Below are 13,186 nucleotides of genomic sequence, written 5' to 3' on the forward strand. Positions count from 1 at the left end.
CAATGGACAAAGCGAATACGGCTTGTTGGCACCCATGTGATTCCTTCTTCATCTGTAGAGATACAAGTAAACCCTCTTCCCCAAGCAGTTAACCTATCTGGTCCCTTCCATTCACTACTTTCTGGGTCTCTCCACATCACCTGGCGATTATCTAAAGATAGTGGAGTTGCTTGCTCCACTGCCCTTCCAGTGGGTTATAAAACCTGTCTGCTGGAGCTAGTGCATCTTTGTCAAAAATCAAAAAATTGATAGTATAAAGAACAAGATTTCGAAGTTCTCTAGTGTTACCTGTGGCTCCCTCTTTCTTTTGTTTTTGGAGGAACGTCTTAATGTCTCTGTTTCTCCTCTCTACTATTTCTTGTCATTGAGCATTAAAGAGCATGCTTATACTGTGCACAAAAGTGTGCAAAATGTTTCGAAGTATATGCAGGTCCATTATCTGTTTTTATTGCTTATGGCACACCCATAATTGCACATGCTTGAATAAGGAATTCATTGACCACTCAGGCTATCTCTTTTGCTGATGGTATTGCAAAAGTGAATCCTGAAAAGCAGTCTACCACAACATAGATAAAAGACAGACAACTAAAAGATGTATAATGGGTCACATCCATTGAGACCAAATTTCACTGGGTCTCAAACCATGATAGTTCTTCCCTGAAGGCAGTGTAGGAGCGTGGAAAGGTAGGCAAGCTGTACAGGCTTTTACTATGCTCTTAGCTTCCTCTCTTGTTATACCAAATTATAAACATAAAGCTCAAGCAGCTTGATGATATTTAGAAGGAGATTCTTGGGCCACCTGAAATAAAGGAGTATTGGGTAATATGGTTAAAAGGCTATCTGCCTTTGAATTACCATCAAAAATAGGACCTGGAAGTCCACTATGAGATTGGACATGCAAGATATAAATCTTACCTGGATGCTTTGTCACTTGCTCTTGAAGTTCCTTAAAGAGCTGATATATATTAGAGGCTACAAATTTTATTTGGGCTGTGACAATTTTTTGTATCACACCTACTGAATAGACTGAATCAAATATTATATTTATATCTCCTGAATAATAAGTAAGAGCTAAAATGATTGCATACAATTCATTCTGCTGAGTGAACTGAAAAGGAGTTCTGACTACTCTCTTTATAGTTAAGTCATGAAAGTATACAGTACAAATATTATGTTTGGATGCATCTGTAAAGATAGTGGTCCTTTAAGAGGAACTTTAGAAACCTTTTCTTCAAGAATCCATTGCCAATAGTCTGATTATCTTTAATGGAAACCTGTGTGCAAAATTTGGAGCTGTGGCTAATAAAATTTGCCACTCTGGGATGGTTTCACGGCACACATTAATTTGTGCATTAGTATAAAAGGTTTATATCTTATCAGGTCTTATCCCAGATAATTGTACTGCTCACTTAATGGCCTTTAATAAAATTTTAGCCACAAGCACTAGGTAAGGAGTAAGGCTTTGTTCTGGTTGTGCTGGGAGATTCACCCACTCTATCACACTGTATCCTTGATGAAGGACTGCTATGGGTGCCTCTTGTGTAGCAAAAACTGATATTTCCAAGGGTTTTTGAGTGACTCTTTCAACCACATTGGATAAAGCCAGTTCAACTTCTCTCAGAGCCTCTTGAGCTTCTTTTGTAAGCTGGCGTGGTGAATTTAAACCACTGTCTTCCCTTAAAATGTCATATAATGGTTGCAATTGATAGGTGGTCAAGCCTAACACTGGACACATCCATTGGATATCTCCTATCAATTTCTGAAAGTCATTTAAGGTATTTACCTTCTTGGTTCTTAAGGAAAGTTTTTGTACTGTAAGCACCTTAAGGTATATGTCATATCCTAAATATTGAAAAGGAGCATGTCTTTGAATTTTTTCTGGAGCTTTATGCAATTTGTAATTCCTTATTGTTTCTGTGGCCTTTTGTAGACATGCTTCTAATATTTGTTCCTCAGGTGCACATCCCAATATATCATCCATATAATGTAATAACATTACTTATGGAAATGCTTTTCTTACTGGAATAAGAGCAGCAGCAACATACATTTGGCACACAGTAGGGCTATTTTTCATTCCCTGTGGCAAAACTGCCCATTCACATCTTTTGTAAGGCTTAGCTAAGTAAACGCTGAGCACTGAAAAGGCAAATCTTTTTAAATCCTCCTTATCTAGAGGGAGAGAATAGAAACAGTCCTTAATGTCTATAACCCAAAGAGGCCATTCTCTAGGCAATTGAGTAGGAGATGAAAGTCCAGACTGAAGAGTTCCCTTAGTTTCCATCTATTCACTTACCTTTTATAAATCAGTCAACATCTTCTATTTTCCAGATTTCTTTCTTATAACAAATACTGGGGAATTCCAAGGACTTCGAGAAGGTTTTAAGAGTCCTTGGTCTAGTTGCTCCTGTACTATATATAAGGCCTGAATTTTATCGCTACCTAAGGGCCACTGTTCTATCCACACTGGTATATCAGTTTTCTATTGGATAGAAACAGGTGAAAGTGTTGGTAGGCCTTCAGCAGCAGCCCTGCCTAAAAAACTGAAGTACTCATTTTTAATCCTAATTGTTGTAAAATGTGTCTTCCTCACAGATTGATGGGGATTTTTTCAACTATAAAAGGAGTAAAAATATTTCTGGATTCTATTGCTTGGAGTCAGAATCTGGGCAAAGTCACCAGATTGCTTATTAGGAGTCTGTATCAGTAAACCTGATGCTACTTCTTCTCTTGGATGATAAGTCAAACATTGTCTACCTGTATTAGTGACTGGGACATTTTCTACACATTCCCCTGTTTCCCACATCAGTGTATGGATGGACACTGTTTTGTAAGTACGCTCAGGAGGTAAAATGATCAAGCCTACTGTGCCTGGAGGCAAGGGATCTATAGGCTGGAGAGGAACAGATTTCACCTCTCTAGGGGGTATCTCAGTTGTCCCAGCTGCATACAACTCTATTCTTCCCAATTGTAATCCCTTTCTCCCATATGTTTGCTTCCTGACTGATTGGTCATGTCTGAGTACTGGACTTCTAGATACTCTCTGGCTGTACCATTGTCTACCATCATGCCCCAAGTGTTTTTTGCCTGGGGCCCTGGAGCTGAACCCCTCATCTTGTTTCCTTGAATCAGTCTACATTCTGAGGCCCAATGAAAACATCTGTTGCATTTTGGACATGGGATATTGGGTCTTGTCTTCCCACCCTATTTTCTCACTCTGTCTCTATGGCAACATTGAGCTTTTGGATGCCATACCTTACCACATTGAAAGCATTGATGAGTGTCTCTGGACATCCCTTGCCAAAAGGAATCCTGCCTTTCCATGTTCGAATCTTGGTAATTCTGCATCATAGCCTGGCTATAAAAGGCATTTGGGCCCACTGTGGAACAGTATCTCATGAGCTCTTCTAAAGGAGCATCCTTGTGCAGTCCTAGTATAATTCTTCTGCAAACATCATTAGCATTTTCCTTAACAAGCTGCCTTATCAAAATGTCTGTTACTGCATTTTCACCATTAGTTCTTGTGATAGCTGTCTGCAAATGTCCCACAAAGTCAGCAAAGGGTTCGTTTGGCCTTTGTGTTATTTTTGTGAAGGCCTCACTCTTGGCGTCTTTATTGTGGTGAGAAATCTACACTTTGATAGCATTAGCAGCAATTTGCTCATATGCTGCTATGGAGTAATTAATCTGTATTGAAATTTCTGCACAAAAACCTACACCTGTTAGTTGATCATAGGTGATTGAAGTATTAACTCCACTTTGACTATTTTGTTGGGCTTGTATCCTACAGAGCTCATTATATTCAGAAAGCCACAAGTTTTGTCCAAGTTCTAAGCATATCCTTGCTATAGATTTCCAGTCACTAGAGGTTAAGACTTCATAAGCCAAATTCTGTAATAACATAGGCTGATGTAGCTCCATAAAGAGTTGCAAGCCTTTTTCAGGTCTTTGAGGATTTCTATATCAAAACAAGTGTATCTTCTACTTTCTTGACCTGAAGAGTTAAACTTTGAATCACAGGATACATTTCTAGTTTCAAATCAGTTATATCCTTCCCTTCCTCTGTGGCTTTAAGTACTGCCTTTTGCAATCTACTCATAGGAGGGGGTGAGTGCTGGGGGGAAGGTGCTGGTGGTATCACTGCTCCTCCCACTACTCCTCCGTCTATCCTGGAAAGTGGAGTTGATGGGGGCATGTCAATTATCTGCTCCATAGACAGGGTTGAAGCTGCCTTGTGAGAGGGAGAAATACCACACCTTTGAATCTTTTTTAAGTCCCCATGCCCTCTGGCAATATGGTCATTAAACAATTCTTTGTCTTCCTCTTTTTCCCTCACACTTCCTCATCTGGCTGTTCTGAAAATTTTTCTTTTTTCTATAACTTGTAGGATTCTTTAAGCCTAATTGTATTTGTTGTATATATAGAATGTTTCTTTGGAAATTGAATCAGAGCCATTATCATTATAATATTCACATAGTTGATCTTCTACTAGTTTCCAATTCTCTGCCCTTATATCTTCTTCATTAAGGAACCAAGGGGATGTATGTTCTAATGTATCCAGGAATCCATCAATCTGCTCCCAACTCATAATTAAACCTGTCTCTTTATCAGTCTGAGTATGCTTCCTGTAGATCTCCTTTGGGTTAGGGTTGGGGTTGGGGAGAATCTTTTCCTATTATCTGCTCCCACTTCAACTACAAAAGGTTACTAGTTTAGCCCTTAATAAAGTAAGTTCCCTGTTTGTCTATTAAAATACTCACCCAATTTTCTGGTCACCAGGGACTTCAGTGAAAGTAGGGTCCTTGGTCCACACGTTGGGCGCCAATTGTGAGGACCGAGTTAGCACCCTGGATACTTTAGAATCAGCCAGAGTCAGGATAAGGAAAAGTCCTTGGTCTTTATTCTTGGTCAAAGTAAGAGGAATGGACACAGGAATCTCCACACCTCTGCTCTTCCTCTCCCAGCCAGAAGTCACTCTGGCTTGTCTTACTCCACCCTCTAATTCTTCCTACAATTCTTTGTATACACCAACAGATCGAGCCAGCACAGAATAATAGGGTGGGCCATTTTCTAAGCATATGCTAAAAGAGTATTGTCCAATAAGTAATTAGCCTTAAGTGCTTGGTTGTCCAAGTGCATCTGCTCAGAGTTTCAGCCCTTTACACTAATATATGGTCAGTTTTTTATAGATTCCATGAACTGCTGAGAAGAAAGTGTACTCCTTTCTGTCTCCATTTAGTTTTCTCCAAGGATCTATCATACCTAACTTTTCTAATATTCTATTTACCTCTTTAACGTCTTTCTTATTTGTTTTGTGGTTTGATTTGTCTAATCCTGAGAGTGCAAGGTTGAGATCTCCCACTATTATAGTTTTGCTGTCTATTTCTTCTTGTAACTCTCTTAACTTCTCCTTTAGGAAGTTAGATGCTATACCACTTGGTATAGATGCACCACTTGGTGCATATATGTTTAGTATTGATATTGCTTCAATATCTATGCTACCCTTTAAAAAGATATAGTTTCCTGGGTAATGAATGTAAACTGCTTGCATTTTTATTCCCAGGCTTTATTCCCAGGCTATTACCTTCTGAATCCAATTCTCCCTGTTCAACAAGAGAACTGTTCAGTTCTGTACACATATATTGTATCTATGATACACTACGACATATTTGACTTGTATAGGACTGCTTGCCATCTGGGGGAGGGAGTGAAGGGAGGGAGGGGAAAAGTTGGAACAGAAGTGAGTGCAAGGAATAATGTTGTAAAAAAATTTATCCAGGCATGGGCTCTGTCAATAAAAAGTTATTAAAAAAAAAAAAAAGATATAGTTTCCTTTCTTATCTCTTTTAATTAGATCCATTTTTTGCTTTTGCTTGATCTGAGATAAGGATGACTACCCCTGCTTTTTTGACTTCATCTGAAGCATAATAGATTCTGCTCCAGCCTTTTACCTTTACTCTGTATGTATCTCCCTGCTTTAAATGTGTTTCTTGTAAAAAACATATTGTAGGGTTCTGGCTTTTGATCCAGTCTGCTATCTACCTCCTCTTTATGGGAGAGTTTATCTCATTCACATTTATGGTTAAAATTACTAATTCTGTATTTCCTGCCATCTTATTATCCCCAGATTATGCTTTTCTTTTTCTTTACCTTCTACCCCCACCCCCTCCCCAGTATTAAACTTATGGGCACCACTTGCCTCACGCAGCTCTCCCTGTTTAGAATATCTCCCACCCCCTTTGAATCCCTTCCCCTTTCTTATACCTTTCCCTTATTATTCTTTTTCTTTTCCCTTTTCCTCTCCCACTTTTTAATGAGGTGAGAGAAGTTTCTCTGTAAACCAAATATGTCTAATATTTTCTCTTTGAGCCAGATCTGATGAGAGTAAGATTCACACAATGTTCTTCCCCCTCTCTAAATTCCCTCAGATATGATAGGTTTCCTTTGCCTCTCTGTGGAATGTAGTTTCCTTCTTTTTATCTCCTCTTTTCCTTTTTTCTGAAACTATCCCCTTTCCATTTCTACTTCCCTTTTTTAATATTATATCAGTAAAATTAAATTATACATGCATTCTTTATGTATGTCCATAACAGAAATACAGTTCTCAAGAGTTCTTTTTACCTTTTTCTGCTTCTCTTGAGTATTGTAGTTGGAGATCACATTTTTTGTTTAGCTCTGTTTTTTTCATTAGAAACAAAAGGGATTCACCTGTTTCATTAAATGTCAATCTTCTTTCCTGGAAGAAAATGCTCAGGTTAGCTGGGTAGTTTATTCTTGGCTGCATTCCAAATTATTTTGCCTTTTAGAATATCCAATTCCAGGCCCTTTGCTTTTTTAATGTGGAAGCAGCTAGATCCTGAGTGATCTTTATTGTGGCTCCTCAGTATTTGAATTGGTTTTTTTTTGGCTGCTTGTAATATTTTTTCCTTAATCTGATAGTTCTGAAATTTAGCCACAATATTCTTTGGAGTTTTTATTTTAGGGTCTCTTTCAGAAGGTGTTTGATGAATTCTTTCAATGCCTATTTTACCTTCTGATTCTATTACCTCTGGGCAGTTCTTTTTGATGATTTCCTGTAAAATAGTGTCTAGGCTCTTTTTTTCATCATAATTTTCAGGAAGTCCAATAATCCTCAGATTATCTCTTCTATATCTATTTTCAGGTCTGTTGTTTTTCCAAGTAGATATCTGACATTTTTCCCATTTTTTCATTTTTTTGTTTTTGCTTGACTGATTCTTGATGTCTCAATGAATCATTCATTTCTATTTTTAATGACTTGTTTTCTTCATTAACTTTTTAAATTTCTTTTTTATCTGTCCAGTTGGGTTTTTAAATGAGTTGTTTTATGCTCTATGAAGTTTTTTCCATTTCCTTTTTTTTTTTTTTTTTTTTTACTGAGTTATTTTCTTTTTCCAGTTCACAAATCCTACTTTCCTGGGAGTTCTTTATCTTTTCCAATTCACAAATTTTGTTTCCCTGGGAGTTCTTTACCTTTTTTCAATTCACTTTTAAGGAAGAGCCCCACACTGGAAGTGTCTCCTCCCTGGGAAATGATGCCACCTCGGGAAGTTCTATTGCCTCGGGCAGAGTTCCCCACTGTGCACATTTGTGGCTGCCCCGGGCAGAGCCTCCCTAGTGATCAGAAGTGTGACTGCCCCAGGCAAAAAGGCCAAGGTTGCAGAATGTGGCTGCATAGCTGTGCTGTGTTTTGTGTTGAGTCACTCACATCCGGTGCTGGGTGGGTATGGCCAGATCCTGTTAGATTCTGGCGTTTTTTGGAATACACTCTACCTTTGGCCTTTTTGTAACTTGTATGCTGATTTATCTACTGCTTTGCAACCAAAGCAGAGCAGCCAATCTGTGGTAGAGTCTTCCCTGCAAAAAAATCAACACCCACGGAGACCACCCCCTCCCTGTTCTGCTCAGTGTGCTAGCCTTTGCATTCTTCCTTCCTGCCTGTGCTGGCCAATCAGGACAAATCTTTTCTGGTCATTTTCCAGATTATCTTTGGGTGGTAATTTGTTGTACTCCCAATATTCGTGGATTTTACCAGTCAAGCACTATTTCTGAGGCTGAATTTAGTAATTAATAGTGAGGGTAGAAGAGGAGCTTAGAATACAGCGTGTGTCTTTTCCGCCATCTTGGGTCCATCCCAGGTGCTAGTATTGTTGTTGATACTCTCATTAAGATTTTTCTGCAGAGCTAGCTCCTAACTGGCCAGAAGGCAAGAAATAAAGACTAAAAGATATTCCATAAACTGTCTGAAGCCAAAGGACTCTTTTTTAGTTTGGTTTATTCAGCAAACACTTAGTAAGTGCCCACTATTGTGCAAGGCATTCTTTACTTTTAGAAGAATTCAAAGACAAAACAAAAAAATCTTTATTGAGGAGCTTATTTACTACTGCTGGATGGAGAAAGAGTATTACAACATTTACACAGATTGTAATTGCAATATAATTTTGAGGATATATATATATGTGTGTATATATATATATATATGTACATATATATATATATATATATTTTTTTTTTTTTTTTGGCTGAGGCAATTAGGATTAAGTGACTTTCCCAGAGTCACACAAACAAGAAGTGTTAAATGTCTGAGTCCAGATTTCAACTCAGATCCTCCTGACTTCAGGGCTGGTGCTCTATCCACTGTACCAACTAGCTGCCCCTGCAATATAATTTTGAAAGTGAGAAAGCACTAAAAATTACAGATATCGAGAGAGCAAAGAATCTCATAACAAGTGACATCTGAGGAGATCTCTGAAAGAAGCTAAAGTTCTAAGAGGCAGAAGTGAAGAGGAACACATGCAAATCAGAGGCATAGAAGTAAGAACAAGAAGTTCAGACAACAGCAAGTATAGCATAAATGTAAAGTACATAAGGGCTAGTCATGGGAAATAAATCTGAAAAGTTAGTTTGGAAACAGATTGATCATTTAAATGGTAAACAGATTGTTACATTTTGTCTGGAAACAAGATTCTTGAGGAGGAGTGACATGGAGAAAACTCTGTTCTAGGAATTATTTTGGCAATTGTGTGAAAGATGACTAGAGAGGGGAGAAATGGGAAACAGAAATGAAAAATGACAAATGAACATAAAAAGATATGATAATAATAAAAGCATATATATAGTATCTCCTATATCATGCCCTGTGCTAAACAAACATTATTTTATTTGATCTTTGAACGCTGGGAGAGAAGTGCTATTATTATCCCCATTTTACAGTTGGGAAACCTAAGGCAAACAAAAATTTAACAGATAGCTAGTAAGTATTTGAGGCTAGATTTAAACTCAGATTTTCATGACTCAGCCCAGCACAATATCCACAATAAAATTTAGGTACCTCACATAAAAAAAGTGTGAAATATAATACAAAGTGAAGAAAGCAGAACAAAATAAAATATATATTTAAAACATGTAAAACACGTAATGCATACTGAGGAAAGCAGAATCATAAGATTCATGCATGTATGTATAATAAATATCTGGGTATGTATCTGTACATATTTATGTGTATATTTATGCATATACACATACAGGAGTGAATGGACAAGAATAAACAATGAATGGGAATGACAAGAAGAAATCAAAGTTGAAATAAACATTGTGTTTTTAAGTTTTCTTAAAGTTTATTATAAATTTAAGTTAAATGTTTTGTGGGGTTTGTATTTATTCACATGAACTAGTCTTCATGAATGTTTTCATTTCTTTTCCTTAAAACTTTTCTACAGGAGCATTACTACTAGGTGGAATCCTCTACTCCTGGCAGTTTCCTCATTTCAATGCTCTAAGTTGGGGTCTTCGAGAAGATTATTCCCGGGGAGGCTACTGTATGATGTCTGTAACTCATCCTGCCATGTGCAAGCGAGTGGCCTTACGCCACTGTCTGGCTTTAATTGGACTGTCAGTGATAGCCCCCATATTGAAAGTCACCACATGGACTTTTCCCATCATCTCTTTACCAATCAACTTATATATTTCTTACCTTGGTTTTCGGTTCTACAAAAATTCAGACCGAGTCAGCTCTAGAAAACTGTTTTTCTGTAGCCTCTGGCATTTGCCATTACTTTTGCTCCTTATGCTCACTTGTAAACAGTCACTTGTTGGGGAAAATGACAAATGGGAACTTAAAAGCTGAAATCAAATAACTTTTCTAGAAAGTAGAGCTGTGAAGTAACATGCATTTTTCCTATCAAAAGTGGTAGTACAAAAATTAATTGGTTTTATATAGTAAGTTGATATTCTAAAAATAATTTTCCATGCTTATAAATGATGCTGTAGTAATATTATACATATATGTATATATTTATGTATATATATTTTTTCAAACTTTGGCAACCGATATATGCATGGTATACATATATGCACACACACACGTATTTTTGTGTAGCTATTGATCAAGAATTCCCTTTGGAATTAGTCAGCTTAAAGAACTAATATTTTAAAAGAACATCTTTTTGGTAATAATTAGAGATGACAAATCTCTCTTTCCCCATCCCTTTTACATTTCCATCTCTAAAAAAAAAAATAATAATACGTATATGGGTTCTTCCTTTCCCCTTCCAGCCCATTTTGTCTTCTTTTTTTCTTTCTTTCTTTCTTTTTTAAAAATTAACAATACCAACCTGGCTGATGAATAGTGAGTACTAGTAATCCAAAACTTCTAGTTTTGCTTCTCAGGCTCTGAATACCTAAAAGTTACCAAACTTTTCTCTTTGGCAGAACAGAAGAAATTCAGCCTCCTCGTTGTCCTATGAATGAACCAAAGACATTTCTCTTTAATTGTTCCCTGTTTTATAAAAACCTTATCCCTTCAAACAATAATGAAAAAAATGGATGAGTTGATCTACAACCTATGGAGATGATCCAAAGCAGTTTTTCCTGGGTATTTCACGTAGGGCTGATTCCTCAACCCCATCCCCCCGAAATGCATATCAATATATCAGAAATTCTATTAAAGACAAAGGCATAAGGTGTGGTACCTTTGAAAATGCGGAAGTTGTTCTTCAAGGCAATTATTGAATGAGATCTTGCTCTGGACTTTCAATACAAGAAATTCTTCATCCTTTAATCTTATCCAAGTAAAGTTTTGCTTATTATATATTATCAGTTGTGGGGAAAGTTTTTTCATATTATTATAAAAATATTTGGTTATTGGAGAGACACTAACCACCCAGTTCCCATTCTTGTTCCCAAGTTTATGTGAATACATACACAAACTTATACATGTACACACACATGCACTTATATGTGTATTTATATTATGATAGGTCTGTGAATTAAATTCATAGTCTCTTCTTGCCCTGCTGAGACCAAGTATATTGTTGGTTACCTTTATTTCAATATGACTCTTTAACACACTACTTCAGGTCTGCTATGGAGTCCCATTTGCCCTATGCTATAGAAATTTGGGGCCCAGCAAGATGGTGTACACTTGTAATCTCTGTCACTGTGGGAGGCTAAAGCTGGTAGGTCCTTTGAGTTCAAAAGTTCTGACCAACAGTAGAATTGATCAGCACCAATCTTGTCAGCCCATTGGAGAGGGAAGACCATGAGACTGCCCATGGAGGGGCAAATAAGATACAGCTCAAAAATAAAAACAATAAGAAGAGCAAATTAAAGTTTCTATGTCAATCAGGTTCAGGTCCTGTGTTTATTACTATGGCAGACTGAGTGACATAGTGAAACCCAATCTCCAAAAAGAAAAAAAAGTATTTTAATTATTTAGTCTCTAGTGTCATAGCCACTCAAAGGAATATGTTTTGGAGGTTTAAGTAACATTTAAACAATCATTGTAAATATCCCCCCATTTTCTCAGAATTTTCTGAAGAGGTTGCAGATAATATCTGATCCCTGTTAATGCTTATTTGAAATATTACCTCTCGGCTGTACTTAGACTATTTTAGAGGGAAAAACATAAACAGGAATTTCTGGAAGAGAGGAGAATCTACAATTTGTTGCAGCTTTCAAATTTAAAAAAAAAATTGATTTTATTTCTCTTCTACAATAAACTATTACATAAGAATGGTGGATATGTAATATAATTTAAGTAAAAATAATTTTATACTGGGTTTGTACAGTTCCTGATAAAACTGGTAACATTTGATCCAACTTTTCATTATCTAGGAAACAATTAAAGTGTACTTCTTTTTTTTTTTTTTTCCAAACTAGCGAAAATGAGTTCATTGTTTTTTTTAATACCTGTACATGAAAGAAAACAAGGAAAAGTGTTACCCCCCCCAAAAAAAAAACTTTCAAACTGTTTCTCCCCTTTAATCTTACAAATTTTTGCTAATTTAATCTTAACACCACTTCACTCACACCACACACCATTCCCTCTGAAATCTTTAGCAACTCCCCATTCCTCTGCCAGGGTTTTCAAGATCCACCACAGTATGACTTCACATTATCTTTTCAGCTTTATCTCACATTCCAACATTTGTTGCCCAAATAAATCCTACATTTTTCTACCCCTCTAATCTTTGTATCATTTCCTCTACCTGGAATGGACTTCCTTCCAATTCTACCTCAACTTCTTACTGGAAGTTCAGCACCTTACTTAAACTTTTTTCATGGTGTCTTTTCTCATTGCTCCAGCTAGAAATTATCTTTCATTTCTATTAACTCCTGTACTATTTGGTACCATCTTTATATCATTTGTACACTAATATATATTATCACCTTTTCTCATTTACTAGACTATAAATTTTCTAGAGAGAACTATGTGCATAACACAATGCCTTTTAAATACTATACATTCAGTAAATATATGTTTAGAATTAGAAAATCTGTTAAATGTAACTTCTTTTACCAGAGGGAAAAGATATGTAGTACTTAATCCCTAGGTTCTTCTTACCTGATTTCCTTTACCTTCAGGGCAAGTTAAAAATTAAGATAATTTTCAATTCTTTATCTTAGTGAAATGGTTTTGAGTTGAGCAGTACATGAGAATGAATCACAGTATCCCAGAACAAAAACTCTTAAACTTTTTCTACTTGGGACCCCTTTTTACCTGAAATTTTTACATGACCCTAAGTACATCAATATATATAAAATAGATATACAAATCAAACATTTATTGATATTAAATTATTATTTGTGACCCCAACAGTTATGAGACTCATGTAGGATTTCAAACCAATTTAAGAAGTGGGATATCATATTTGGAAGGAGCTTCTAAGAT

At 36.5% G+C, this 13,186-nt stretch overlaps 1 protein-coding gene across 1 annotated transcript in view; it reads left to right on the top strand.

Moving 5' to 3' along the window:
• Positions 1-11,109, top strand: part of LOC127560755 (protoheme IX farnesyltransferase, mitochondrial) — a 92,107-nt gene extending 80,998 nt beyond the window's left edge. The window contains exon 7 of the mRNA XM_051995599.1: positions 9,735-11,109. Coding sequence (XP_051851559.1) covers positions 9,735-10,141 — 407 coding nt within the window. The 3' untranslated portion in view covers positions 10,142-11,109. The remainder of the gene's footprint in view (positions 1-9,734) is intronic.
• The last annotated feature ends 2,077 nt before the right edge of the window (positions 11,110-13,186 follow it).

This window comes from Antechinus flavipes, chromosome 4 (genome assembly GCF_016432865.1).
Source record: "Antechinus flavipes isolate AdamAnt ecotype Samford, QLD, Australia chromosome 4, AdamAnt_v2, whole genome shotgun sequence".
Classification (NCBI taxonomy): Eukaryota; Metazoa; Chordata; class Mammalia; order Dasyuromorphia; family Dasyuridae; genus Antechinus; species Antechinus flavipes.